The following is a 27475-nucleotide window of genomic DNA, read 5'->3' as shown; positions in this document are numbered from 1 at the left end:
AGTGAATAGCTTCAGTAGGTTAATGAGTTAAATTTTCTAGGACTGGTTGGACAACTTTACCTGGGAGATTTGGTAGTTCTTCAAGCAAGACTGCACATAAAATGTTCAAATATCCACTTTCCACAGCCAATCTGGAAAAAAATTTTAATATACCTCAATTTCTAACAAAAATATGAGATAATAATTATAATACACTTTGTGTCCAAAAACAAAATAGGTACAACTGTTTTTATGGCATCCCTTTTATCTTAAAAAAGTTAATTACCTATTTCTTCAACTCGCCTATTATTATGTCCTCATTTTGTAATTATTACTGTTATCTCCTTTGAAAATTAACTCAAGTTTTAATACAATCATTAGTGTATAATAAATCTAGATTTATGGGCAATAAAACTGTTATACATTTTTCAACACCTAACAAAAAGACACTCTATTACAATGTAATTTGCTCAATAACCAACTTACCTAGAAACATCCAGCAAAAACAAATAAACCGCAGGTTGTGGGGGCCTCAGCATATACTCAGAAGGAGCAATATACTCCATAGTGCTGCTCTTGATTTCAGGCCGTCTTGATGGATCTCCGTACGTTTTACTGACCGGATCGTATTGAAATTCTTCCGGCAATTCATTGACTCGAAAGCACAAGTTGCATTTCCAACGTTTCGCGTCAATAAAATATACAAACGGATTGATATAAGTCCGACATGACCGGCACCTGACTATAACATTAGACTGGATAATCGGCAAATAACTCAAGTCTTTGAACGGATGGATTAATAGTCCTAAAGGCAGCCGCGATTTTTGCAATAAGGAGGCGGTTTCCGGGATTTTTGTTACTGTACATCTGAACACGTCTGGGCTACAGTTTGCGCGATTTAGAAGCTCCTGGCCTAAGTTTATGAGCGGGGGCTGAATTTTAGTGGGGGGTAAAATGTTGGGACTCTGCAACAAATCTATGTTTTCAGCTCCCCATAATCGGTTGAATCCTGATTGAACTACACCACTTTGCAATGGTTGTTGTGGTTGGTAGCCTGTGAAAGGTTGTTGTTGCATTGATGGTTGCTGTCCCACAGTTGAAGGATAGCGATTTGAAGCTATACCAGGTTTGGGGGGTAAAGATGAAGGTCCATTTGCATTTTGAGGCAGAGAGGAACCTACATTGTAGTTGATTTGGGGGTTGAATCTTTGTGATGGCAAAGGTTGGGTTGGAATGGGGGTTTGCTGGTATGGGGAGCTTCTAGGGGGTAAACCAGTGTTGAATTGAGGTGGCTGATTTGCAGGAAGGGGAGGCTGATTTGGAGGAATTGGTGATTGAGTTACAGGAAGAGGTTGTGGATATCTGGGTTTTTGGGGTTGGGGTGGATTAGGAGGCAATTGACTTGGAGGCTTGAAAGCTTGTTGAGGATAATTTGTAGGTTGCTGAGGAAAACTGGCAGGTGGCTGGACTTGAGTTCTTGATGGAGATAAACCAGAAGGTCTACTAACCTGAACTGTGGGTGGTGGAACATTAAAATGAGAACTAGGAGTGTTAGCAAATGATGCAGGAGGAGCAGGTTGAGATTGACTGACAGCTGGCCTAACAGGAAATGGGCTAGTAGTAAAAGGAGGTTGATTTTGTTGGGGAGGAAATGCATTGTAATTACTTTGAGGTACATTTGGCTGACTAACTACTGGAACAAAACTGTTATTACTTTGCACTGGAGGTTTAACTTGCAAGTCTAATCCCCCACTACTTTGTTTAAAATATTGACTTGTAGTTGTTGAGCTGACTGCTGTGCTACTTTGTGATGCCACAGAATTTCTATTTGACACTGTGTCTGAACTAACACTCAATGGCACAGTTTCTAAGTTATTTGGCACTACTGGTGATACAATGTCATTAAATACAGGCGTTTGGGACCCGTCGCGATTTGGCGTTGAACTGTTAAACTTATCAGTGGGGTTTGAACTAGAAACACTGAGCTGGTGTACTCTCTGAGTTAAACTGGCCATTGGCCCTCTTGTTGGGGGTAATTGTGATGTTGGTATGCTTGCCCTAGATGGTGGAAGCTGCGAAGATGGTATGGGGCCCGGTTTTGACACAGGGGACGCTCCTCTAGAAGAATTAGTTGAGTTGATGCCATTAAATTGATACTGGGGTCTGTGAGCTCCTTGATTTGGTTCAGCCATTTTTTGTTTGTCTGGAACAAGATGATTCGTGATTGGTGACGTAGCTTTCAAGGAAACTCACTCAAAACTCTTTTTGTTGAACAACCTTTGGTCAATAAAATTGTTTTAATAAGTAGTTGAGATATAAGTGGTGATTGTTTGATTAAATTAAGGTTATTAGGGGGTGTGGTTTCGGTTTCAGGATATAGCTTCTAGGTTTACTGACCTGTTTCGAGTGATCAACTTAATTATAAACAATTAACATTCTAAAATAGGGCCTAATTGTTAACAAATTCACATTTTCTTTGCACTACAGTACAGTTTATGAGTGAACGTCACGTCACTGACTTACAGTCACTGTCTCAACTGTCAAAACTTACGTGGCCGTTTTGTTTCTAAAAACGACAGGTATTTGACATCTAAAAGTAAAGAAGATTGTTTTGTTAATACCTCACCCTAACCTAAATCATGAATTTTGTAAATGTTTAAATTAATTGCAATTAATTAAAAAATACTAATTTGAAAACGTTTTTCCTCGACAATAAAGACGTTAAATTAACTCGTTCGGTAGCAGGTAATTTCTATTTTTTAATAATTTTAAAACAAGAGCAAAATTAAATTAGTATTAGGTGATAGTAGATTAGCAAAAACCAACTTAAATAATTGAGAATTGGCATTTTTGAACCCACTCATTAGATAAGATTTATCCTTTTACCTATAAAAAAAAAACACCTTAGACTTGTCTCTGAATTTGTGTGAGCAGTTATAATTGAGAGTCTACCTTTTCTTGCAGTATTTTATGAACATGGACAACCACCCTAACATTTTACATGGAGCCCCTCTAGACAGGATTGTGGACATGTCTTTAGGGGAATTATTAGTTATGGTACTCAATGCCTATGAGGAGGCCACATTACTGGTAAATACAATTTTTCTTAATTATGTTTAGTAATTTATTAATTAATGTGTTAGAACTTTGTACAAAGTAGGATTAATACCACACTTTTTGTCTCATGAGGCAATTTTTGAATACAGTCAATAGGTTGATTTGTAATTTTAATTAGCAACTTGACCTTTGGTTTAGTAAAGTTTAAATTGGCTGGATGATTCTATAGATTTTATGTATTTTAAGTAGATTTATTGTACTCTAAAAATTTAGATTAGAAAATATTTTTTAATAAATTTTTTACCTATTTATATAATAGTCATCTTTTTTATGGGTTAACACATTTACCATCTACAGTGGAATTAATTTTTATTTTAGTTTGTATTTATTTTAAAATTAAATGTCAAAAAAAAACATTCTTTACTAGGTTGACCCATTTTCGAATGAGGAAATAACTGGTAAAACACTTTTTGCCAAAGCTATTCAACTTGCCAAATGGCTGAAATCCCAAAACATAGGAATTGGTGACCGCGTGTCTGTAAACAGTGAAAATCGAATTGAGTTTGCCATTACAACTGTGGCTAACTTTTTGGTTGCAGCCACTTTTGCCCCTTTAAACCCTGACTACACTCCAGGTAATCTACCAGAATTGTTCATCCCTCCTCTAAGTCACTGAGTAAATAATTTCCAGCTGAACTGAAACATGTCCTAAGCCTATCAGAACCAAAAATCATTTTTTGTTCTGAAAGCACAATTGATAAAATGAATGCCATAAAATCGAATTATCCATATATTAAGCATTTAGTGGCCTATGGACCTAACAAAACCACTTTATCTGGGGTCATAAATTTTGATGATATTATTCAAGGTAAACTAAACCAAATTAACAAGCAGACTAGAGTAATAAAAGTGTTACAGGGGTGGAAGATGTGGATGATAATTTTAAACCACCACAAATTGACCTTAAAGAAACAGTGGCGACTATTTTATGTTCCTCAGGGACTACAGGGTTACCTAAAGGTGTTATGTGCACTCATGATAACATGGGCGCCTTCATTGACGTTGGACGGTACTAACATTTCTGTTTTGTCAAAACTTTTTATTAATAACTTGTATTCAGGACACAGTTACAAGAACTAGCTTTAAATGATGACCCAAGTGACTCTATGATGGGGTTGACACCATTTTTCCACTCATTTGGGTTCATGCTAATGTTCCTTAATATAATTAGAGGGAAACGTATGGTGGTAATTAGGAAGTTTCACCTTAAAATTTTCCTAGAGTCTATAGTGAAGTATCAAGTATTGTATGCAACTCTACTTGAAAACATTGGGTACTAAAAAGTGAGTTACAGATTAGACGTTTGATTGTACCGCCACCAGTTTTGATGATTTTGCTTAAGAATCCACTGGTGCGAGAATATGACTTGTCCTGTTTGTTAGAAATTAGGAGCGGAGCTGCGGCTTTAGGGAAAGAAATGGAAAAAGAGCTTAAAGAAAGGTTTGTGTTTACTTAGTGTTTTTTTATGATAGTTGAGTGAAATTTGGTTTTAGGTTTAAAGTTAATACTGTCTCTCAGTCTTATGGTATGACAGAAACTACTTTAGGCGTGTTGATGAATGTTAGTGGTAATAAACTTGGTTCTGTGGGGAAAATTGTAGCTGGAATGATGGTGAAGGTAAAGTAATTGCCAGAAATATCTAAAACGTCAATATAACCAAAGTTTAAACTTCTGGAAATCTGCATTTTATTAAACCTAGAATTTGTTTTACCCTGAAAAATACATTTTTAGGTGATTAACGACCAAGGCGATCCCTTAGGCCCTTATCAAGAGGGCGAGTTGTGCTTCAAAGGACCCCTAATCATGAAAGGATATGTGGGTGACCCTAAATCCACTGCAGAAACTATAGACAAAGATGGTTGGCTACATACAGGTGACGTAGCCTATTACGACGACGAGCAGTTCTTTTTTATCGTAGACCGAATTAAGGAGCTGATAAAGTACAAAGGATTCCAAGTTAGTGATTAATTAGTTGTTAACTGGGACATTAGTGCTACTTTCTTCTACCCCAGGTGGCGCCTGCTGAGCTGGAAGCCTTACTTTTGACTCACCCAAGTATTAAGGACGCTGCTGTTATTGGATTACCCGACGAGGATGCAGGAGAGCTTCCTCTAGCTTATGTTGTTAGGAAAGAAGGGAAAAACGTCACTGAGGAGGAAGTGAAACAGTTTGTAGCTGGTGGGTTTATTAGCTTAAGATCACTTGCAGCTTCTACTTATTATTTTGAACAGATACTTTATCTCATCAAAAACAATTGAGAGGAGGAGTGGTTTTCATCAACGAAATTCCCAGAAACCCTACAGGAAAGATTTTGAGACGAGTGCTACGGGAAGAAGCCAAAGGATTAGTGAAAGTTAGGTCTAAACTGTAATTTTAGTGTTGTGGTGTCTTAAATTTGCATTTATTTTGTTATTGTCCAGAGTAAATGAGTTAGATTATGATTCCAATAGTGACCATTCACTATGTACAAGTAGTTTAAATATTCTAGTCTCCTGGTCTCTATTTTCTGTTTTTTATGTAATGATGTCATTTTAGTACTTTATTGTTATCAAACCCAGTGATTGTTGTTTATTTTATTTTATTTTTAAGATTAAAAAATTTATTTGCAATAAAACTATTTTTTTTTTTAGCCGACCTCGGTGGCGTGGTGGTTTAAATGCCTAGTCCGTCATCGAGTAGGCGTGGGTTCGAGTCCCACCTCGGGCATGGTTGTTGTGTGTGTGTTGAAAGAATTAAAAAATTAATTTACTTGGCCAAGTGGCGAAATCCATTTGAGAAATTGTTCACTTTGGAATTAGGGTAAAAATTAAATTTAAAAAAAAAGGCATTACTGAGTTACTCACAGCTGACAGCAGACAGAGTTGTCACGTACGTCAACAAAACCTACATTATTTGACAGTTCAGACAGTTGCGTTTTTGATTGATTCAGTAACAACATGGCGAACGTGCGTGATAGCGACACATCTTTGTGGCTCCACAATAAACTGGGAATTTCAAACGATTCCTGGACCGGGGGTTCGATATGCTCCCAGCTGAATATCGAGGTGTTGAGGAACATCAAGGAATGTTTTCCGGATCTGCAAACCCAGGTCAAACTCAAGTTCCTCTTGAGTTTCTTTCATATCCCGCGCAGAAACTTGGATGAGGTATGTTTATGTTTAGAATTTGAATAATGTGGGTTCAACCTATAGAAAAGGAATTTTGAGGGCTGTTTGTGGGGCGTAATTGGGTTCAATTTGTTGTTTTGTAAGTTAGTTGCCCTTTAGGGTATCCTGAGAGAAATTGTTGTACATTGGGCCTTAAGAGAAATAGATTAATTTGTCTTCTTATTTGTACATAGTTCAAGGTTTTTTTCCTTTTATTTAAGTTGTTGCAACTAAAAACACACTTTATGGCAGCACAAGCAACAACTCCAATAATTTACTATTTGTTATTACAGAGCCAATACATATTTTACAACACTTTGGCTAGAAGGGCTTTTTTAACAAGGAAAGTCCAAGCCTTTCGCTAATATCATGAAAAGTAAGGGTCCTATCAATATGCAAAACTTTGTACCCAAATGTTGCTTTACCCCTCTTAGAATAAAGACTTAATGAGATGTATTATTGTTTACCAGCCTTTGTTTTTAGCTTTTTCCAGTTTGCAATAAACAAGAGAATCAGGTTAGGTTAATTTAGTTCATAAACTTTTTTTTCTAGTGGAAGTCTGAGCTGGAACAAATTCTTGATGTAGCACTACAAGATTCTGAGTTGTGGGTAGCCATGATAGGAGATGCTTTAAAAACCTACCCTTCAACTGGCTCATTAAATACTGAAATTACAGGTAATTACATTAAAGTTACCTAGTTATATTAAAAACCAGTATTAACCATTCATACATGTTTTGTGTTGTCTAATCTACAGCAGGAATCAGCCATTTCATTTTTATTGAATCTGATATTAAATTATTTGTAGGGTAGACTAGCCAGTTAATTGGCTTGCCTGGTTTCATTATGATATTTTGTTCCTTCACTAACCCTAGAGAACTAAAAATCTTTAAAAAAAAAACAATAAATGCTCAATAGACCAAGCAGCAAGAAACTATGATATTCCACATTCAACAGTCATTAATAAACTAAAGAGAAAAACTCTCTAAACATGAAAAATAAAGGAAAGAGCATTGTTAAAAGAAGGAAGCCAGCAAACAAGCAATAAAAAAGAGTACAAAACTTAAGTTAAAAGATTCTGACATTCCTGACAGTGATGAGAAAAAAGCTAGTTAACCAAGTGAATTTTGTAATCTTTTTTAAATAAGGTCAGTTAATGGTAAAAGCAGTGGTCAAATATAGGGTTGTTTACAGTCAATTACTAGTTAGTACATTTTTTTATTAATTTATTAAGGCCACAACAATTTGCTTAACTGGTTAATTACTGGCTAATCTATCCTAGTTGATTCAAATTTTTTTCTAGCAAGTTTATGAATTTTTTATAGATGTGGAGGAAGTCAGACAGATTTTCAGTGATCTCTTATCAGACTTGAGAAAACATGTTAGGCGTCAAAATGAGCACACCATCCTACCCATGGAGTGTCACTATTTAAACAAAAACGCTTTGATCTCAGTGGTAATTAACTCAAATATTTTAAAATGGTTAGTGTTATTGTTTTTCCCCTTTGAGGTTGGTCACAAACCAGAACCTATAAAACACTTTGCTATTAAAAAGAAACCGAAATCAGCCTTGTTGAGGATAGAACTGCTACAAAAATCATCGGACGCAGCCTCAAACTTAAAAAAATCTAGCGCGCCTGTTATTCCTGTACGATCTCGTGGAATGCCAAGAAAAATGACTGACACAAGTAACATCGGCATTTACCAGAAGAAACATTGTTTTCAAGTGGTATTTTACAGCCCCATTAAAAGGAATTCCGAGTCGGGTTCCTACCTCCGGATTCCGATCAAATACTTTATCCAACAGCATGAACAGCAGGCCGCCCTTGGCCAGACCACCTGCGGGTCGCAAAGAAGGTGGTGTCAAGTTGTTAGACATTGCAGATCAACCGCTGGGTTATGCAGCAGCTAAGAAACGGAAAAAGCAACAAGAACTGGAGGAAAGCCAGGCAAAGAAGGTTCAACAAGAAAACCAATCATTGCAAAGCCCACCCCCAGTCAAGAAAGATCAGCCCAGCACCCCAGACTATGCGATTGGCCTGGGCAGTACCACTCCAGCTTACGCTCCTCCCACTCCACAAAAGACTGCCACACCCACAAGTAATTTTGATTTAATTAGCTTTGATTGTGGATTACTTGATTGCTAATTGCAGCCCCAGCGAATGTAACATCACCAGTAACACCAGCAACTCCGACGCTGTCTACAGCATCAACTCCTGCCATACCGAAACCTTCTGTAGCTTTACTGAGTCCGCCCACGCCTCAACCAGCACCAGCTCCTGCGCAATTGGTAACGCAACCACCAGCGCAAGTTCAACACATACAAGTGCAAGCCCAACAACAACCAGTAAGTTTTCTTTACTTACAATGCACTGATTGTTGTGAGTATACCTACATAATTTCAGCAACAGATCCAGCAGGTGGTTTCACCTCAAATGGTGACCTCACGGTTTATTTCGACACAAAGCCTCCGGCCTGTGCCACCCTTATTGGCCACATCGCCCAGTGGTCAGAGAACTATTATTACGACAGGTACTTGCGTGTTTTGTCCAATCTGTGTGCGAGTGGAATTAATTGTTGTTTGATCGCAGATCAAGCCACTGGCATTCAGACCCAACAAATTATTACTGGTACGCCAATGGTGGTAACTCAACGGCCTGCTCAGAATCAACAACAAACGGTCACGCATATACGAATACAGCCTCAGCCTACGAACAACTTCCAGAGACGAGGACTTGCACTTACGGTGAGTTTTGTTTTCGTCTTATTTATATCAATGACACAATAATTATTTAAATCTTAACTTTTCAGCGAGAACAAATGTTAGAGGCCCAAGATATGTTCAGAACAGCGAACAAAGTAACCAGACCGGAAAAAGCTCTGATATTAGGCTTCATGGCCGGGTCTCGAGATAATCCGTGTCCTCATTTGGGCAACATCGTAACCATAAAGCTGTCTGAAGACCAAGAGACGGTTATGCAAGCGGACGACACCTACGTCAACATGTTGGTCGAAACGCACTTCCAGATGAACTACAATAATGGAGAATGGAAGCGAATTAAAAAATACCGACAAATTACTAACGAAATGGATCGATTGCAGCAAAATCAAGCTGCTGCCGCTTTAGTATGATTGAAGCTTGATAATAGTAGATCTGCGGATGTTGTTAACGCGTAAGTTTTTGTCTACAGGGTTCTTTTTTACGTTCACACTTAATCTGGTTGAACCGAATCACTGTTATGGCTTCTAAACTCAGTGTACAGTGCAATTTTAACATAGTTTTACTATGGATTGATGAAACATTTTCATATTGAAAGTTGCTCTTTTTGGTTTATATATATTTTACATTTGATGTACATATAATATAAAGTGTGGTTGTTGTATATTTAATTACTGTAAACGCATATCTTAGGACATATTTTTGTGACATTTTTGTAAATATATAACTTTAGTAAGTATTCGGCTCTAATATAATACACACACATGCGCAAAATTTAGTTTGTTGACTTATGATCTCCTATTACACTGTAATCTACATTGTAATAAACTCGCTAGTGACGACAATATAACTTGAAAGTTCAGGAATTACAGCAGCGAGAGTATTAATGCATTCTAAGCGTCCTTATGTTAATTTTGATCTTAAAATGATTATTGTAGATTAAATTTGTGTATATTAACTTGTTATCTGAATTAAAATGATTTAATATTTTAAAGCCTGGTGTTTTAATATTTTATACTGAGATTTGGTGAAATAGAAAAAAGCTGGCGTACAGTGCATAAAGATATATTTGTCTTCATGTACAAGCAATATTACATAATAATCGGTATTATAATAATCCTACAGTATAACAAAGGGGCAGCGATCCCAAAAAAAGGGCGCCTTCAGTGGGGACACCTCTCGGTAGGAAAAAGGAAAAAAAAATCAGAATATATTCGATTAGAGAACAACAATCGCATGTAATAATAACTTGACCGTAACGCCAATAATCCCTGGACCAATAAGTTTACGATTTATGCGCAACTACTACGTTTACATCCTTATAGTTTAGTTAGGTATATCATTTTATTTTTAAGCGTCTAATCCCAATTAAGCCCGCTTGAGGGTCTCGCAACGAACTAATTTCGGTACCGCCAAACCGAAAAGAGTTGCAAGGACCCCAAGCCGTCTCCCAAAAAATCCAATGTGCTTGCTCGATTCCAGTTTGAATGTTGTAAATGAACGGACTCGTACTATTTTTATAAAGCCGAGAATTTGAAAGTTGGCACGTGGACAATGAACCCTTCCGTGAACTACTTAAAGTGTTGGCAAGTATTTTTGGACCACCCCTCGTATCAAATCGGTAGCAAGCGAGTGAGCTATTCCGAATGGAAAAAGTAACATGCAAATATATTAAGTAGTAATCTGAACATTTTTTTTATTTACATCAAATGCGTACAGTGTTTTTTTTTAGGATACATTCCTCCATAATATAAATGTGGGGGATCAAATACATCGTTCCCCAAAAATGACACCTTAGACCATTAAACAGAATAAAAAAAAAGTGAAATGAAACATGAAAACTTAATTGCAGAACTAGTCGGTTTCCTACTAAAATTCCGCGTCTCCAAAAAATCACACGAAGAAGCTAAATTTCGCGGTTTTCTTTTGGACTTAAATTTAAACATATGATGCATTATAGATTCCGAGCTCTAAGATTACGTGTGGCGCTTACTTGTTCCACTGGTTAGTCCAACTCTGCAAATCAAAAGAAAATCAACCACCCATTTTTACTAATTTTACCTAAAATATGAAGTAAAATAGCACTTACATGCTTGTCTTGCAAATCATTCAAAGGACGAGTACTGTCCCATGAAATGTCCAATTTCGACATGTCCGGTATAAAATCCTGTTGTCTCAAATTCGGCATTGGCAGTTGTTGATAATAACCGGGGCCGTTCGTAAAGTTGTCCACCTGGAAGGGTCTCTGAAATTCAACACACAACAGCTTTCAAACTTCATGATCGTTCAAGATATGGTCTGAGAATAATTAACAACTCGTTAAAATAAAAAAAGCACTTACAGGAAAATCAATAGGAACAACGTCTTCGGGATACATAGCAGGCGGTCGCATGCTAAATTCAGCTCCGGCACCGCTCCACTTAGTCGGTTTATCAATCACGGACCAATTCTGATCAACCGGATTGCTATACGCCTTTCTAGCTCGTTCGGTCCCGATTGGTTGCGGTTTTCTCTCCTCCCCTCCATAATGCGAGGGGTCCATGACGTGTTGGGGCATATTATTAGGCGACATATTCGGGGAATTATTCACAATGCCGGCTAATTCTGCACCATTGTCGAGCCCCTCGCACATTTTTTGGATGGTCATTCCGGCTAAACCAAGACCAATCAGTTCAGTCGGTGGTTGATTGAATATGGGTGGTTGCGGAACACCCATCCAAGATCGGGTTTGAGAAGAGTTACCGCCCATGTTCGGGTTACGGTTGTAAACCATATTACCGACCTGCAATAATTAGTATGTTTTGTATGTAATGTTTAAACTCTCGGTTTGTTTTCTCTGGTCATGTGTACGTTGATCTAAAACTTACCTCCATGGCTCCTTTGTTAGCGGCAAACATGTTATTGGGCACATTCACTGGATATCCGTTATACATTGCGGATGCATTGTTCTTGTTTTGCATTGAACTGTAAACGGAACTGTATTCCGGTGCTTTTGGATTGAGACGGCTCGCGCTTGCTGGTTGCGCTACCTGGCCGATCTGCGACTGTGGCTGCGAGAAACTCATGGAGGACATGTTAAAGTTATGAATCATCTGAGCCTCGTTGCTCAAGCTCATTAAAGGCGTTAAATTAGATGCTAATGCTGTAAAAGAAAACATTATTGAATTATCTTCGCGGGTTATTCGACACAGAAACTTGTAACTAAAGTGTTCACTTTCAACAAAGTTTTGATTCTGGGATAGATACCTATTGGAGGTATCCTTTAAAAATATTTTCAAGATGTACTGGTTGTCCCAAATGCAGAAAAAGTATCAAAGTTGTATTTTTTCAAATGGAATACCTAGAATTTTATTTGATTTTCAGAATCTACGTTAAAAATAAAAGGTAGTTACATTGAGGGTAAACTTTACAGTTTCTCAAATATTCGTTATTTTGTAAAAATTTAGAACAAATTTTAAGGTTTAATCACTCAAACTCTGTTTGATTTTTATTAATTGGCTTGGGAACTGCTAGATGATCAAGTTTTAGGATCCATGGGTTAGAAATTGTCTAGCTCATACAGGATGTCTCAAAATTTGTACCCAATAATTGCAACCTTTAAACTAATAACTTGTCAAAATCAAATTGAACACCACCTATTTTATAGTTAAAGTAGATGCAAAATTTAATTATCTATCAAAAATTATTGAGGTCTCCTGTGGCTAACTGTTCGCGTTTTTTTGGAAAGTCAACATTTCTCAAACTCGCACCGATTTTGAGTGATTTTTGATACCCTTGAGAAATTACCACAATGACAGCTTAAATAGCGAAATTTTATGAGTATATCCATTAAGATACGTAATAATGTTGCTGAAATAGTTTGTAGTCGAGTGGTCGCCGTTTTAAACATTTTTAAAGAATCATTTTTGTAACTTGTATAGCAAATTTACAAAGTATTCAGTCACTAGTTTATTCTAAGCTTTACTTAGATGGCACAACCGGTACATCTAGAAAATATTCTTAAAAAATACCTCCAATAGGTCTATATCCATCCCAGAATCAAAACTTTTTTAAAAGTGAATAGTTTAGTCACAATCTTCCGTTTCGAATAACCCTGTATAGTAAAAAAAAAACTAAGTAAATTTGGTCAATCCAGTATTCATACAATTACAGAGAAAAAAATTAAAAATACTTACGATTTCCCACTGTATTATTGGTTGCCTTATTGAAATCAATGTATGGTGAAAAGTCCGGATTTCCTTGTGGTGGTCGAGCAATGGGAGGAGGTAACGCGTTCTGCTGTGGTTTCGACGGTTCTTGGTAAGTGGGGAACGCCAAGTTGGGCGGGGTGGTGCTGTTGCTGCTTGCTTTTGACGAAACTGGTGAACAAACGGCACCGCCTCGATAGCCTGGAGCTTTAGTCACGTCCACTTGCGGAGGAGGTTCTTGATCCATAAACTTGTGCGAAGCGGTGGAAGCGAAATTTGGCAGTTTCTGCTGCTCCTGGTCCCAGTAGTTCGTACAAAACAACGTGTACTCGGATGTAGGTTGTACGGGAGCGTGGTGTTGTTGCAACTCTTCTTGCTGCTGTTGATGTTGCGCAGAAACAGACTGGACGTTTTGTGGAATATTTGAGACTGTAGCAGAAGTGGTTACTACAATTTCACTGGGCATCATGGAGACTGAAGGCTGAGCCCCGTAAACAGCACTTTGAGTTTGTATTTTATTGACGTTTGACTGTTGTTGTTGCTGTTGTAGTTGAACTGCAGGTGGTGGTGCAGAGATAGGGACGCTCTTGCTGGGTGAATTTTGAATGTTGGCAGTCAACGGTGGTTGTGGAGACACTGATGGTGCTACATTCATATTACCACCAACAGGAGCTGGTAAGGTAGTTCTGGGTTTGGTTATGGTAGTCGACGCGGTTTCTGTAAGTTTGGCAGCAAAAGTCTGACTGGCTGTTGTGGTTATGATTTTAGCTACGGGGGGTCGAGGTGCTACCGACGTTGTTGCAGTCCTAGTTTGGGTTACAATTTTATCAGATTGCATTAACAATCTGGGACCTACTCGACAAGCAGCTGTTGACACTGGAACAGTTTGTCTGGCTGTAAATTTAACTGTAGATGCGCTGGCTCTAGATTGAGGAGGCTGTACTGTTGGGGTTACGGCCGGAACCGTTTTGGGGTGACTTGAACTACTAGCAGTCAGCTTGCCCGTATTTTTCTTAGTGGCGATCTGAGTCTTGTCCCATAAAGTTGTAGTGGAATTGGCCACCTTTGGAGTTTTAGGGAGCAACGACATAATGTCTACTTCGGGGTCTTTAATCAAGGTAGTAATTAAACTGTGCGCTTGCTTTGTTATATCTGGAGTGCCTTTAATCGTAATAATACGCTCACCTTGCCCCTTATTCTGCTTCTCCACCTCAATTAAAGCTCCCGTGGATTGTCTTATAGCATTAATGTTGCTGCCACCTCTGCCTATTACTCGAGAAATCGCGTTTAGAGGTACGGAGACCTTTTTAACGCCACTTTCAGAAACTGTTTGGACTGAGGACTTTCGGACTACTTCCTTCCAGCCTTCTTCACGTTTTGAGGCTTGTTTAGGACTTGTGGTTTTTGGAAGTGGAGTATGGGTGTCTTCAGTGTATTTTTTATGTTTAAAAGTGGTTGAGGCAGTGTAGTTTTCGTTGCCTGTGGCTTCAAAATCGTCTCGGTCCGCTGGGGACTTTGTCATGACTTCGAAATTCATCTTTGGAGACTTGTCTGCTGAGGGAAAATAGGTGTGAATTGTAGTTTTCCTGTTAGCAGCCTTAGTGGGAGTCTTTGGCTCTTTATTTTCACTGTCTTTGCTTTCAGGTTTGTTGTCCTGTGATTCTTTAGTTGAACTGGACTTGGTGGTAGTTTTGGATGGTGGTGTCACTTCATCTTTTTTGTCAACCTCTTTTTCTTTTCCTTTCTTCTTGCTCTTGTTTTTGCGCTTTTCTTTAGGAGCCTTAATATCATTGCTGGAGCAACTGCCCTGGCTATTAGCATCAATACCGCTGTCTCCTTCTTCCTTATCATTTCCACTGGCGGGGGAGACTTCGGTAACAACATCCTCGCTTTCTTCTTTATTATCCTCTTTCTTAACATCGTCGTAGGTTTCATTCTTTTGATTTTCTTCCAAAAGTTTTTTATGCTGTTCCTTTTTTTCTAGACGTTTCTTCTTCTTACGCTCCCGTCTCTTAGCTGCTTGTAGACGCTTTGACTCTTCTCTAGTCCTCTCAGACTCCAATTCTTCAAGTAAGATAGAGGCGTTCTTGTTGGCTTTGGCAGCCTGCGTTTCCTTAGCAGCTCGGATAATTTTCACGCACTCATGACACTTTTCAAGCAATTCCTTGTCGCTAATGGTGGCAATGTAGCGCATCATTTCCTGGTCGCTAGGAAACTGGGTCACGTGATGCACCATCCATTTGGCCACACGTACGTGACCTTTTCTGAAAGCTGCCATTAAGCAAGATACTTTACGGTTGTCTTGAGAGTCAATGTCGGCGTTATGAGCGTAGAGCATTTCGATAACTGGCAGATGACCACCATTAGCAGCCAACCATAAAGGGGAGTTTCCTTTTTTGTTTTTTACCTCCACTTGTGCTCCGCGATCTAAAAGCAACTCAACAAATTTCACATGCCCTTTATCGGCTGCAATTGTTAGGGCGGTGTCGCGTGATGATGGGACTGGAGTAGCATTAACATCAGCTCCTGAAAAATCATGTCGGTATAGTTTAAATTTAAACTAGAGATGATAAGGATCAACCTTTGTCCAGTAAAACGCGCCCCACATCGACGTATCCACCAGATGCTGCTTCCATAAGTGGAGTTAAACCTGTCTTAGCTCGGTGTTCAACATTGGCCTTGCGATCCAATAACAAAGCCACCACTTCGTGTCTGCCTTGGAAACATGCTAAAGTGAGGGCGGTGTTACGGTTTGTTTCGATCTGAGCATTGATATCACTGCCCATATCGAGCAAAAGCTTAACGGCCGCTGAATGACCATTCATGGCAGCCAGCATCAATGGTGAAATTCCTAGTTTTGAACCTGTCAAATTAATATGGTAGATTAGTACAGACACAACATCCGTGACTGAAAAAACTGTAACTTACCGGTTCTAGAGTTAATCTCAGCACCATGACTCAATAACAACTTTATGATATTCACATAGCCACCAGAAGCAGCTAAGCTAAGCGGAGTATAGTCAGACACGTTCCGGTGTTCTTTGTTCGCATTACGATTCAATAATAACTCAACCACTTCATAGCGTCCTCCACTGCAAGCCAAACTTAAGGGAGTATCCTTGGTGCGTTCAGATTGTGCTTCAATGTCCGCATTGTGGTTAAGCAAAATCTCGACGACTTTTTCGTGGCCAGCGGTCGCGGCCAGAATTAACGGTGTGAAACCTTTATACAGAAAAAATTGTCAGATAACCCCTTTAAACAATTAAGTTATAAGACCTTTTTTATCGCGATGTTCGATGTCAGCTCCACGACTAATCAGCAATTCAACCAATTCCTCATGTCCCCCAGCGCAAGCCAACGTTAGCGCAGTGTCATGGTTGCTCTCCGTTTCAGAGTCCACGTCCATGCAAGGTGAAATTATGGAATTGGTAGCGGCACATCGTTGTTGCTGCTGTTGCGATTGTTGCTGTTGTTGTTGCTGCGTAGCTGCAGCTGCTGCAGCAGCAGCCGCTGCCGCTGCGTTACCACTGTATTGTGTGATAGCCGAGTTGTGGTCGATTTGGTAGTTTTGTTCTTGGGTAAAAATGCCTTGCGCAGGTGCTTGATGTCTGACAACACGACCTTTTTGTTTCGGTTTTCCATCAGGTCCCTAATTGATTATATAATGTGGCTCAATAAAATAAAAACAATAAATAATAAGAATTGGTGTAATTAAAATACAGAAATATAACCAACGTGTTTTTAACTAAACAACACATTTCACTATTAATGGTTTTAAAAATAACAAAAACTTGTTGCTTACCTTGGCTGCTTTCTTGCCATCAACAGACTGAGTGTGAGTCTGAGTAGCAGCCTGAACCTGGTTAGAGTTCTGTTGACTATTCGCGATTTGAGCTGGTTGAGATTGGACGTTCTGCTGACGATGTTGGCTACACGGTTGACAAACATGAGTGCCTAGAAACAACCATAAAAAATGTGAGTCCTGAAAAGAAGAGTAAGAAATTTACCTTGCGTGACGTGACCACAAGCAGTAACAGGTTGAGCCTGTTGAGCGGTAGTTACACAAGGTTGAGGTTGAGTCGCGACGAAAGTTTGAGATTGACTTGCCAGAGGCTGAGCGACTGTATTACCGGCCCCCACAGTCAGTGAATCTGCTGTCAGTGTTAATTAGATTATGAGGCCGTTTGACAAGGGTCAAAGGATTTACCTAGCTGTTGTTGTTTCAAACTGTAGCCGTGTTGGAAGCCTTGCAAATAGTGCTCGTAAGGATACAAAGCGGGTACTGGTACCTGGCCAGTGGCTCCTGGAGCGGCCGCGGTACCTGCAGGTGCCGCAAAGTACTCTAATCTCGAAAGATCAACTGCAAGACAATTTCCATAATACGTTTTTAATGATTAAAATTAAATAGTTTTTACCTGGAGTTTTACCGGTATATTTGGCCTGCAATTTTGCTCCAGCAGTAAGCGCAGCTAAGCCGCCCGGCATCTCGAGCGTTTGAATAACATCATCACAAAAATCTTTGTCAATCAAATCTAACTTGGCCACTTGGCCAGTGTCACTGGGGTTCTGATCTTGTTGCTGTTGCTGCTGCTGAGGATCATACAGCTCAAGTCGGGGTTTTTCCTAATTAAAAATTCGTAAAACGATGGATTGAATGATGGAGTAACACTCACAGTTGGTCCTACGATGGCCGGCCTAAGATGGGAAATATTACAAAGCGACGGGCTTTGGAATTGTTGCAAAATCGAGGCAGTGAAAAGGCTGTCTTGTTGGTCTTCTTTCAAGAATGTCACATCCAGGTCTTGCACGTTAAGAACTTCCGTGGCGGCGGAATCTTCAAGCTGAAACAAAAACAACAATACTTTAATATAGACATTCAAACAAAAAAAAAAGGCAGAAAGAGCTTAGTCTGTAATGTCAATTGAACTATAAAAGACTACTAGACTGAAAGGAGCAAGACTGAGGCCATTAGAAACGGAAAAAAAGCCTTCCAATCATGGAAATGACACAAATAAGTGTGTAAGATGTAAACAATGTTTTGTCCATAAAGTATCATCCGACAATTACCCGCAAGTGTAAAGTGAGTAAACTATTACATCTAAAAAAACAGATTATAATGGTCAGTTAATAGTTTCTATCCAAAAGTAAAAAAAAAGTTGAATTAAAATCAGAATAGCACATAATAATCAGCTGCTAAACTATTAAAGCAACAAGGCAACCAATCATTTTCTCAAAATCACAGCCATTTACCTTTTGGAACTGGACGACCGGCTCCTGTCCGTCTCTATGTTGCGGCTGAGAAGGTTGTTGTGGCATCTGTAGTTGCCGAAACATAGACACCTTTAACAAATAAATTTATCCACTTCAGTTTTTATTTTAGTGGTTTTGGTATTTCCTTCAGATATGTAGAAATTAGGTTTTATAAGTAAATCAAATTAATAGTAGATAAAGCTAAAGAGGTCAGTCCGTTGCTGCTTGATAATTATTTAACCCGTTAATTAACATTAGTAAAGCTTTAACAAAGTCGACTGTACGACCAATACGTTGATAAAACAGATGCTTTAGAGACTTACCTGTTGATCGGACGCAAACATATTGAATGCTTTTGCATTCGTCGAGCCATTGATTTGGGGTTGTTGCAATTGGTTGACTGTTGAAGCATTACCAGATTGGGCATGTTGGTGAGCTGCCAACTGTTGTTTTCTTATGTTTTTAGCCTCCTTCTTGATAGGTTTCACTTTAGGTCGATCGTTTGTGTTCGCGTAAGTATTCTGGAAGTTAAAGGGGTTGTTGGAAGATTTCATTTAAATATACGACATCGATAACAGACTAAAAACAACTTGCTCACCTGACTAACGTCGGCTACGCTTTGGAACTTAATAGGTTGGGTGGTTAAAGCAGATGCGGGAACAAGAGGCGTGACCGTAGGAGATGCCGCCTGCGTCAGTACACCGCCATTGGCCAATGACGCACTAGACGTGTTCAAGGACACTCCCACTGAAGTGGAGTTAGCCATCGGCGAGAAAAAGAAAGCGGGAGATGCGTTTGATTGCTGACCCTGCACCTGAGTAGCACCTGCACTGAATTGGGGCGTTGCGGACGGTGTTATTTGCCCCCCAATACCGGCGTAGAACGGCAACTGGGTTTGGGTTGCACCCACTACGGTATTGTAACCAATTCCTTCACAAAAAAAATGCAGAGTAAAAATGATATTAGAATGTCTCAATAAATGTTGGATTTATAAATTTAAACTAGAATTGCTACCTTGCTTTTGTTGCTGGAGCCCCAGATCAAAGTTTATAACAGGAGCAAGTGCATTTGGTTGCACAGTAGTAGTTTGAGACACATCTTGAGGCAGTTTGTATTGGAATAAGTGGGTGGCAGCCACGGCAGCAGCTGCTGCCTGTTGCTGTTGTTGAACGGCGGCGGCTTGTTGGGCTAACTGCTGTTTACCATGCAGCTCGCGTTCGACTCTCTGATCAACATTTGTCAGCACCTTCAAATTTGTTAGTAAACTTGTACAACTCACATGTAACTCTTCTAAAATCTGCTGTTTCTGAGTGTTTCCATCAGAATCGCTGAATTGTTTTCGTTTCTTAATAAAGTCCATCAAATTACTGTTGGTGATGCTGGTAGGATCCTCTTTTAGTAACTCCATGGCCGCCGTGGCACACATCACTCCTTCCTCAAAATCACTTAAGGGCGGTGTTCGAACTTGCTGGGCCTCGGCGGACGTTAACGTGCCTATAATATCTTCAAGTGTACTTGAGCGCAAAAAAAAACGGATAAACACTAATTACCATCAACCATCTCTCCCATAGATCGATTCAAAGAAAACGGTTTTGGTGCCTTCAGCTGCTGAGCTGGATCGACGTTCGGTTGATTACCCTGCTGGACCTTTCTTTTCGGATTAAATTCGACTGAGGTGTCTATGTCTAGTTGAGGTGCTATGTGAACAGCTTCGGGTACTTCTTGCAATACGGCTGTAAAACAAGTTATAAATGCAACTAAAAAAGACGCACTAAACGTAGCTAGTGTTCTTTTAACCATAAAAGTAAAATTTAAGATTATTTAACTTCCAGACAGTGAAAGTTTTTCAAACAAAATAAAACAAGTCTAAATAACTTGGAGAAACTAAATTTTTTTTCATAAATAACGTGTAAAATCAAACACTCACCATTGGTGGGTTGGAAAAAGGAACCAGTGCTGGTGGACATAGGAGGTGTCATGGTGGCAGCGCCTGCAGGACAATTATTCCTCGGCCCGCCGCCTACCTGACCCGGCAGCATTGCCAAGTTGGTAGTAGCGGTGGCGGCCGCAACTACCGCGGCTCCTTGAGCTTGTTGCTCAAGTAGTTGTTGCTGAGTCGTATACAGCATTGAATGAGGATAATCGAGCAACAGTTGAACGACGTTAGTATGTCCTCCTTTAGCCGCTTCAATTAACATTGTCGAGTTGTCCTGTTGGTCCAACAAAAAATTTTTAAATCATTTTAAAACGAGTTTCAGAAACATGGACTAACCTTAAGTTTATGGTTCGGATCGGCGTTGTTCTCGAGCAACAATTGTACGACAGATAAATGACCACCGGCACAGGCCAACGACAAAGGTGTGTGATCGTTATTAGTGGTTTGCTTGCGCACATTGGCGCCCTTATCAATCAAAAACTTAACAGTACAAAGATGCCCAGCCCTACAGGCTTTCATTAGAGGCGTTCGACCGCCCTCTGATTCATGTTCAATGTCAGCTCCGTACTAAAATGAAACACAATAAGCAAACAATTCAATTATGTTTAGTTTATAACCGTACCTGGATGAGTAACTCTGCAACGTCAGTATGACCGTTCTCACACGCGTATGTCAAAGCAGTGTCGTTGGTCTGCGTAACGGCGTTCACGTTTGCTCCGTATTCCAAGAGGAAGCGGACCAACTCAAGATGACCTTCTTGAGATGCCTCCATAAGAGGAGTGGATGCTCCTAACTCAATATCCGCTCCGCCTTTTAGAAGAATATCGGCTACCTAAATGCATACAAAAGGAGATTTAAAAAAGGTCAAAAGTCTTTAGACAAAACTGCATTTACCTCAGTAAACCCACCGCAACACGCTAACGTTAATGCTGTTTCTTGGGTTTCGTCAGTTTGAGAATTAATGTTAGCTCCTGCAACAATACCCACATTGTAACTACTTGAGGACGCTAAAGAAAAAGTGAATACCTTGACCAAGAAGTAGGTGAACCATTTCTTCATGTCCTTCCCGGGCAGCCTCCATAAGTGGCGTATAACCCTCATCATTTACTTCTTCTATATTGGCACCACGCTCGATCAACAACAAGGCCAATTCAACGTGACCGCCACAGGCTGCGAGGGTTAGCGGTGACTCAAAGCTATCCGTAGGCATATTTACCTAAAATAACTGTAAACATCACCAAGTCTACACACTCAAACTCAATTTACCTGCGCCCCTGAATCTAACAACAGCCTAGCAACTTCCACGTGACCATCCATGGATGCTTCCATAAGAGCCGTGTGCATTTCGTCAGTCTTGTGTTCCTGATCAGCTCCCGCCTCCAAAAGAAATCTAACCATGTCCAAATGACCTACAAATCACAGTATTCCAATATTATCCATTATTCAAACTAACTCTCTAACTATTAAGTTGTGTGATATTTTCATCGAAATTGAGTTACCTTTGTAGCAAGCAAGAGTAAGTGCAGATTCTTTAAACTCGTTCGAGTGGGTGTTGATCCCCGCTCCATTCATGAGTAGAATTTTGGCCAACCCAACGTGACCAGCACTAGCTGCCTCCATTAGTGGGGTATGACCGTTTTCGTTATGGTCTTCTACGTTTGCGCCATTTTCAAGAAGGAATTTCACCACCTAAAGGATCGTACGCGTTCAAAAAACAGTTCTAACAAAAAGCTTTAAGTTTTTACCTCGGTATGGCCGCCCGCACATGCGTACATCAATGGTGTATTACCTGCAAGGAAAAATAGGAATTCTAATGAAATCAGAGTAATTTACTGAACTAATGCCAAAATTAACTTAAAAACATGTAATTTCAGTTACTAACCACGCTATAACCCTAACCAATACTGTTAAATGCAAATAATGCTGTCAAAAGCAGTTTCAATTGCTAAACCAATCAAAACCAGTAATTTTTCGACACCCTGTATGTTGTGTTCATATCAGTACATTTGCGGTGGGTCTAGCTCCGCACTTTGTTAGCTTAATCACAACTTAATGACAAAATCAATCTCTTGTTCAGAAATTCAGAATTTACTGCCTAAAGTGGAAAAATACTGTCAAGTTTAATACTAAGTGGTTGTCTTAAAATTGTCTAGGAAAATATTAAATTTTACACCCTGCATTTTTAGTTAGCATAATAGAAATCATCAAATACATTGGTCAAAATCAAAAATTGTCTGAAATGACACAGTGTATGTACAGAACTAGCTTTACTAGCATTGTTTACTGTATCTTAAGAACAGTGACCCATACATGAGAACCATTCTATTTATGTTATGGGATAACTTAATAAATACAGATATGAAAGATTACTTTATTTATTCCTCAATTTGATCGACCCAAAGTGTTGGAATATGAAATTACACTTGAGACTGTATGGTGATTGATGAGATGATTTGAATAAATCTGCATTTCAAACGACCTAAAGAAACATTTAGGTTAAATAGCTAAAAGGTATTAAAACACAATTATCAGCTTTATCACAGGCTTTAAGGAATTCTATCAATGTGTTGACTCAATGTTATTGAACTATTTAAAAGACAAAGACTTCCGTTATAGTACAATTGAGCGTGTGAGAACGCAAAACTTACCAGAGGTAGATTGAGCATTGACGTCTGCATGATGATGGACAAGTAGCCTCACGATGTCCAAATGGCCGGCCGAAGAAGCTTCCATCAAAGGGGTACATTCTCCCTTAACTCCTCGATCTTCAACGTTAGCCTGCATAGCTAATAAAACCTGAACAAATACGTTTAATAATCACCTAGTGTAACAACTGGAATGACACTAAAAGTGACTTGAATGTACACATTTCAAAGTCACTTAAAGTTTGTTTTACACATACCTGAGCAAGTTCAAAATATCCCGCGCTACAGGCTAAACTTAAAAGGCTCTCTCCCTCTTCACTGGTTTCGTGTACAGATCTACCTTCAGTCAACAGCTTCTTAACGGTCCCTACGTCACCATCCGTACAGGCTTCAACCAACGAAGTTTTCTCCTGGTGGGGTTGAGTCGCTGCAGCTCCTCCTTGGGGAGCAGGGCGGGGAGACAAGTTGCCGTTGGACCCTCCTGGAACTACAAAAACAACATAAAACAAAATAATCATAAAACATGTTCAGAAAGCTTTGGGTTAAGCGAAGGCGATTATAATATTAATTGATAGTCGTCAGCAGCCACATTTGAACCAGTTGTCAGCAGTATTAGTACCTTGTGGTGAAGAAGCAGCCGCAGCGTTATCGCTTCGCATGCGAGTTAATGCTGCAGCGGCTTCGTCTAGGGCGCACGAAACGCTAGCTGTCAAACGACGTAGCACTTCGGGATCACCTAGAGCCTTTCCTTCTTTTCCTGCCAGTTGGCCTATACCTGCAAGACCAGGTTCAATTGCAATTTTTTAATGTGAATTGCCCTGTCTTCAGATTGAACCCGTTCCGCATTGTTTTCGTGCTAATTTAGTTGCGTGACCAACTGGCTTTCAATGTGGCTGAAATTACCTGCAGCTTGCAGTAAAGCTTCCAGGCGAGCTTGAGTCTCGGGATCGACGTTACGGTCTTCCGGATCCAACAGAAACTTTGCGGAATCAGTTTGTGGTTCGTCTTCGAACTCCTGCTCAACCATAAACGACTCCACCTATAGGATTTATTATTAGATGTCTGAATTATAAGTAAATCCGTCTGGAACATTTGATTTTCAATTACTGCAAGATTTTTAGTTAAGTTAGAGTTCATTACTCAGATATTAGTTTTGTGCCTAGAATTACAAGCAAAAACCTGACAGATTTAAGCTTTATAAACCACATGTGGACTAACCACTAATACAGAATTTCACTTGGTGTAAACAACAGTAATTAAGTTCAGTCATATAATTACTCTATTACTTATTATAATACACGTAAACCTCCCACTTTAAATCAAATCGGTAAGCTGTTAGTTTATTAAAAGAAACTTAGGAAAAATGTGGGCAGAAAAACCAATTAAAATTTGTTTCAAACTGGCTTTATAAACAGAACTAATAGCTAAAAAATAAGCTACAAGTTTTGACATTAGACAAGAAATTTAAGTGCTTTTGCCTAGTTTTGATTTTACTTAGATACTAATTTGTTTTTAGTACAATAGTAATTGCAGGATAAATGGTACCTATCACTAATGTTTAGAAATTTCCTTTAGATAACAATTTTGACGTTTTTTGTCCTGTTGATAAAGCACTCATTATGATTGATCAATTGGATTATAGGGCCCAATTAACAAACAAGGTGGTTCACCAGACTTTTACAGAAATCTGTATAATAATTAATATTTTTAAAATAATTTAATTTTTGTAATTAAGACTTCAAGAAAAGAGTAAAGGACAAAATGAAACAATTTAAAGTGATTACTTGATGATCTATGATTGACAGTATATTCATTATACATTTATTAATGTCTCATACATGTTAAAAATTGAGAAAATTCATATATTACACACAAAAGCATCCATTACCATCATATGAGAACCAAAGGGAATATAATATACTGATTTTTGCAGAATTCATAAATTAAAAACTGGGATATCTGTTGCCACCTCATATAAAATTGTTACCTTTTCTGCAAATTTAAAACAAAATTAAAAAATATTTGATTGTTAAAAAATTTTTGGTCCACCATGTATTAACAGCCTTTTTTAATGGATGATAAAGAATGCAATTATTGTTTTACTTTAATCCAGGATTTTATCATAGGCAACCAAATATGCTCATAGTATTGTTCCATCCTTCTTTATTTGTATTAAACAGAGAGAAATAGACACACATTATTTAGTTGACTGAACTGTCACTGTCAAGGTTGTTATAAATGTCTCTGTAGCTTTCATAAAGGATGCAAAGCTGGCTTTAACACTAAAATGTTTTGAAAAAGTTATAAAAAAACTGTAAAAGGCAACAAAGTGATTTTAACAAAGAAAATAAACAAATACAGGTCACAAATCATCTAAAAATCCTAAAAATTGTAATTTTTGCAAATTAGAGTAGTAATAAAGATGTCCACAGTTAAAAAACACATGGATTGGAATTACCAATCATTCCTGTATGTTATGTAGGTACACAATGAAAGTGGACCACATGGTTTTAGCTGAAAAAATGTTTCACTTCCAAAAACTTTCCAGACTTGTGAGTCTACAAATGTGTGGTCCTGAACAACACTTTCCACCTTTCCACATGCATTGGATCCCTTTAAATTGGACTGATAATTTGGTGTTGTCTATTTCCTTTGTTCTGGTTACCATGCAGAGTGTTCATGCTGACATCCAAAATGAATAAAAATGCTATGTTATATCAAGCATGCTATGTTTAGTGTGAAGTTTGTGCAATGAAATAAACAAATTGGGATTTTGTTTGTTGTCTTACCAGTCAAAAGTCACAGACTAAGTGAAAATAAAATTCAATATTTGGGAAAAAAATGTGATATTAGTGGAAAGAGTGGGTGGGTTGATGAAATAAACTGTCAAATGAATTGAAACTGCCATATTTTTTGTAATGGAGGGTTCATGGCCTTTGTAGTCACAATACACATGTAAAGCCAGACAACTCAGCGAAAATTGCGATGGAATTTGGATCGCGGCAGACTGGATCGTCCCTCCCAAACGAAAACAAAAATTTAAAAACAACGTGACGTGTACCTGGATCACCCAAATTAACCAAGGAAACTTCCGACGGCACGACACCAACACACTAGCTCCGTGACAGGTATATAAAGCTTATATAAGTACTGGATGTATATTTGCAAAGAAAAACTAATGCGAACACTTTAAATAACGCGATAAAACCTAGAAGTATAGACGAACGACCGACGGAAATTTCACAAGATGTCTCTTGTTGGTCAGAAGTTCATTGATACCCATGGCCCAGACGGATTTCGAAAGGGGGAGAAAAAACGTGAAATACGGCTCAATACGTACCTCAGAAACTGAATCTTCTTCACTTTCCGATGACTCCGACATGAATCTACGATTTTTCGAATACGTTTCGCTTTCAGACTTTGACGGAGTCGAGCTCGACGATTGGGGAGTCGTCGAAATAATGTTCCCTATATCGTGCTGAACGTTCACTTTTTCTAATCTCGATTCGTCGGCGCCCGTATCCTTCGGTACATTCTGCATATTTGCATCTCAATTAGACAATTATTACTACGTTTCCTCGTATAAATCCAAGCCAAACTCACTATATTTTCACTAAATTAAGCCCACTTTGATTCACACTCATTTCATCACGGTCGCCATTTTATTTCAGCCTAGAGGAACACGAATGCGAACGACAGCCCACCGAACAAAAACGTTGTTCCGTATTTTCCAGTTCCCACGCTCTTACGCCCTCTCTGATCGCAATGCCGCAACCCAGGTACTATTTCGATACCTTTACTCTAGATGACACCACCAATCATTAGAATCAATATTTTGCACCACCTATTATACAGATGATCAGCATAATAAAACCATTGCAGAAAAGCCACTTTATCAGACTCAATTTGTTTTATTATCACTACTGCGACCCCCTATACATACAGGGTGATTCAAGCTGATGGTATATTAGAAGTATCTAGAGAATATTTTTCGAGTGTAGGCCTAGGTTGTGCCCAAACTTTGTATCTTAAAAATATTTTGAACTTTGCGGTGTTGCCAGATCAGCCAGCAAGAACACCAACTTTTGATTTTCAAATAAAACACCCTGTTTCTAATCTCATTTTTGAATTCCTTGCAAGAAGGGTAGTAATTAATGTTGATACTTCCCTATACCTATCTTGCACCGTTTCTTAGATATTTCATAAAAACGGTGGATTTGTCAGCAAAACGGTACCTAGTCTATAAACGTTAAAAAAACCTACAGGGTGGTCCATATTTACCTTTAAGTCGCATAGATAGAAAAACTGCCAGAAGTTCGTTTTTTTAAATGCAACCACCAATGTATTATGGTTTGTAATAAAAGAACATTAAATTTAGAACAATTCTATGTATACTGTTTTTCCTTAAAGTGCTTATAAAATCGTACTCCATACTAATCTGAATACGGACATTTGCTTGTGCTAAGTTTGAACCTGCGTTGAATTTGACAAATATCT

The 27475-nt window shown here is 38.8% G+C and overlaps 4 protein-coding genes and 1 long non-coding RNA gene across 11 annotated transcripts; 3 read left to right on the top strand and 2 right to left on the bottom strand.

The window, feature by feature from the left end:
- Window positions 1-2527, bottom strand: LOC145735968 (uncharacterized). Of its 2 annotated transcripts, none has more exons than XM_081990139.1 (3): window positions 2377-2527; window positions 466-2182; window positions 1-131 (listed from the first exon to the last, which is right to left on the bottom strand). In XM_081990139.1, exons 2-3 carry the CDS (start codon window positions 2169-2171, stop codon window positions 20-22), a joined length of 1818 nt encoding a protein of 605 aa, XP_081846265.1. In that variant the 5' UTR covers window positions 2172-2182; window positions 2377-2527; the 3' UTR covers window positions 1-19. The 2 variants fall into 2 exon arrangements, with proteins under 2 accessions (XP_081846265.1, XP_081846266.1); XM_081990140.1 differs by having other exon boundaries at window positions 466-2256; window positions 2377-2489.
- A 46-nt stretch (window positions 2528-2573) lies between these two features.
- Window positions 2574-5710, top strand: LOC145735970 (luciferin 4-monooxygenase-like). 2 transcript variants are annotated; one of them, XM_081990143.1, is made up of 11 exons: window positions 2574-2724; window positions 2944-3069; window positions 3464-3671; window positions 3728-3904; window positions 3955-4105; window positions 4157-4337; window positions 4391-4536; window positions 4590-4713; window positions 4828-5052; window positions 5109-5274; window positions 5328-5710. In XM_081990143.1, the coding sequence occupies exons 2-11, from the start codon at window positions 2950-2952 to the stop codon at window positions 5465-5467; spliced, it is 1638 nt and encodes a 545-aa protein (XP_081846269.1). In that variant the 5' UTR covers window positions 2574-2724; window positions 2944-2949; the 3' UTR covers window positions 5468-5710. The 2 variants fall into 2 exon arrangements, with proteins under 2 accessions (XP_081846269.1, XP_081846270.1); XM_081990144.1 differs by lacking the exon at window positions 2574-2724 and having other exon boundaries at window positions 2875-3069.
- Window positions 5711-6015: 305 nt separating this feature from the next.
- On the top strand, window positions 6016-9954 carry LOC145735969 (negative elongation factor A-like). 2 transcript variants are annotated; one of them, XM_081990142.1, is made up of 9 exons: window positions 6016-6242; window positions 6795-6918; window positions 7567-7697; window positions 7752-7929; window positions 7982-8341; window positions 8395-8588; window positions 8653-8773; window positions 8833-8987; window positions 9053-9954. In XM_081990142.1, exons 1-9 carry the CDS (start codon window positions 6033-6035, stop codon window positions 9371-9373), a joined length of 1794 nt encoding a protein of 597 aa, XP_081846268.1. In that variant the 5' UTR covers window positions 6016-6032; the 3' UTR covers window positions 9374-9954. The 2 variants fall into 2 exon arrangements, with proteins under 2 accessions (XP_081846268.1, XP_081846267.1); XM_081990141.1 differs by having other exon boundaries at window positions 8647-8773.
- Window positions 9955-10009: 55 nt separating this feature from the next.
- On the bottom strand, window positions 10010-26722 carry mask (multiple ankyrin repeats single KH domain). Of its 4 annotated transcripts, XM_081990138.1 has the most exons (32): window positions 26582-26722; window positions 26319-26513; window positions 23882-24017; window positions 23236-23465; window positions 22982-23129; window positions 22079-22122; window positions 21833-22022; window positions 21600-21742; window positions 21360-21549; window positions 21228-21304; window positions 20956-21165; window positions 20670-20900; window positions 20325-20607; window positions 19948-20130; window positions 19677-19891; window positions 19412-19622; window positions 18996-19327; window positions 18721-18918; window positions 18398-18487; window positions 17821-17988; window positions 17563-17770; window positions 17355-17507; window positions 17155-17301; window positions 16950-17101; window positions 16424-16796; window positions 16076-16369; window positions 15729-16010; window positions 13136-15673; window positions 11828-12102; window positions 11302-11742; window positions 11050-11205; window positions 10010-10976 (listed from the first exon to the last, which is right to left on the bottom strand). In XM_081990138.1, exons 2-32 carry the CDS (start codon window positions 26358-26360, stop codon window positions 10950-10952), a joined length of 8367 nt encoding a protein of 2788 aa, XP_081846264.1. In that variant the 5' UTR covers window positions 26361-26513; window positions 26582-26722; the 3' UTR covers window positions 10010-10949. The 4 variants fall into 4 exon arrangements, with proteins under 4 accessions (XP_081846264.1, XP_081846261.1, XP_081846262.1 ...); XM_081990135.1 differs by having other exon boundaries at window positions 26319-26657; XM_081990136.1 differs by having other exon boundaries at window positions 17155-17298; window positions 26319-26657.
- On the top strand, window positions 25793-26878 carry LOC145735972 (uncharacterized). The gene is made up of 2 exons (XR_014179817.1): window positions 25793-26106; window positions 26650-26878. It is a non-coding gene; the product is annotated as an uncharacterized LOC145735972 (long non-coding RNA).
- Window positions 26879-27475: the final 597 nt, after the last annotated feature.

The sequence above is a fragment of the Ips typographus genome, linkage group LG11, assembly GCF_016097725.1.
Source record: "Ips typographus isolate SLU linkage group LG11, UJ_Ityp_2.0, whole genome shotgun sequence".
NCBI lineage: Eukaryota > Metazoa > Arthropoda > Insecta > Coleoptera > Curculionidae > Ips > Ips typographus.
Note: the sequence above shows the minus strand (reverse complement) of the source record. Positions and strands in the feature narration are given on the sequence as shown.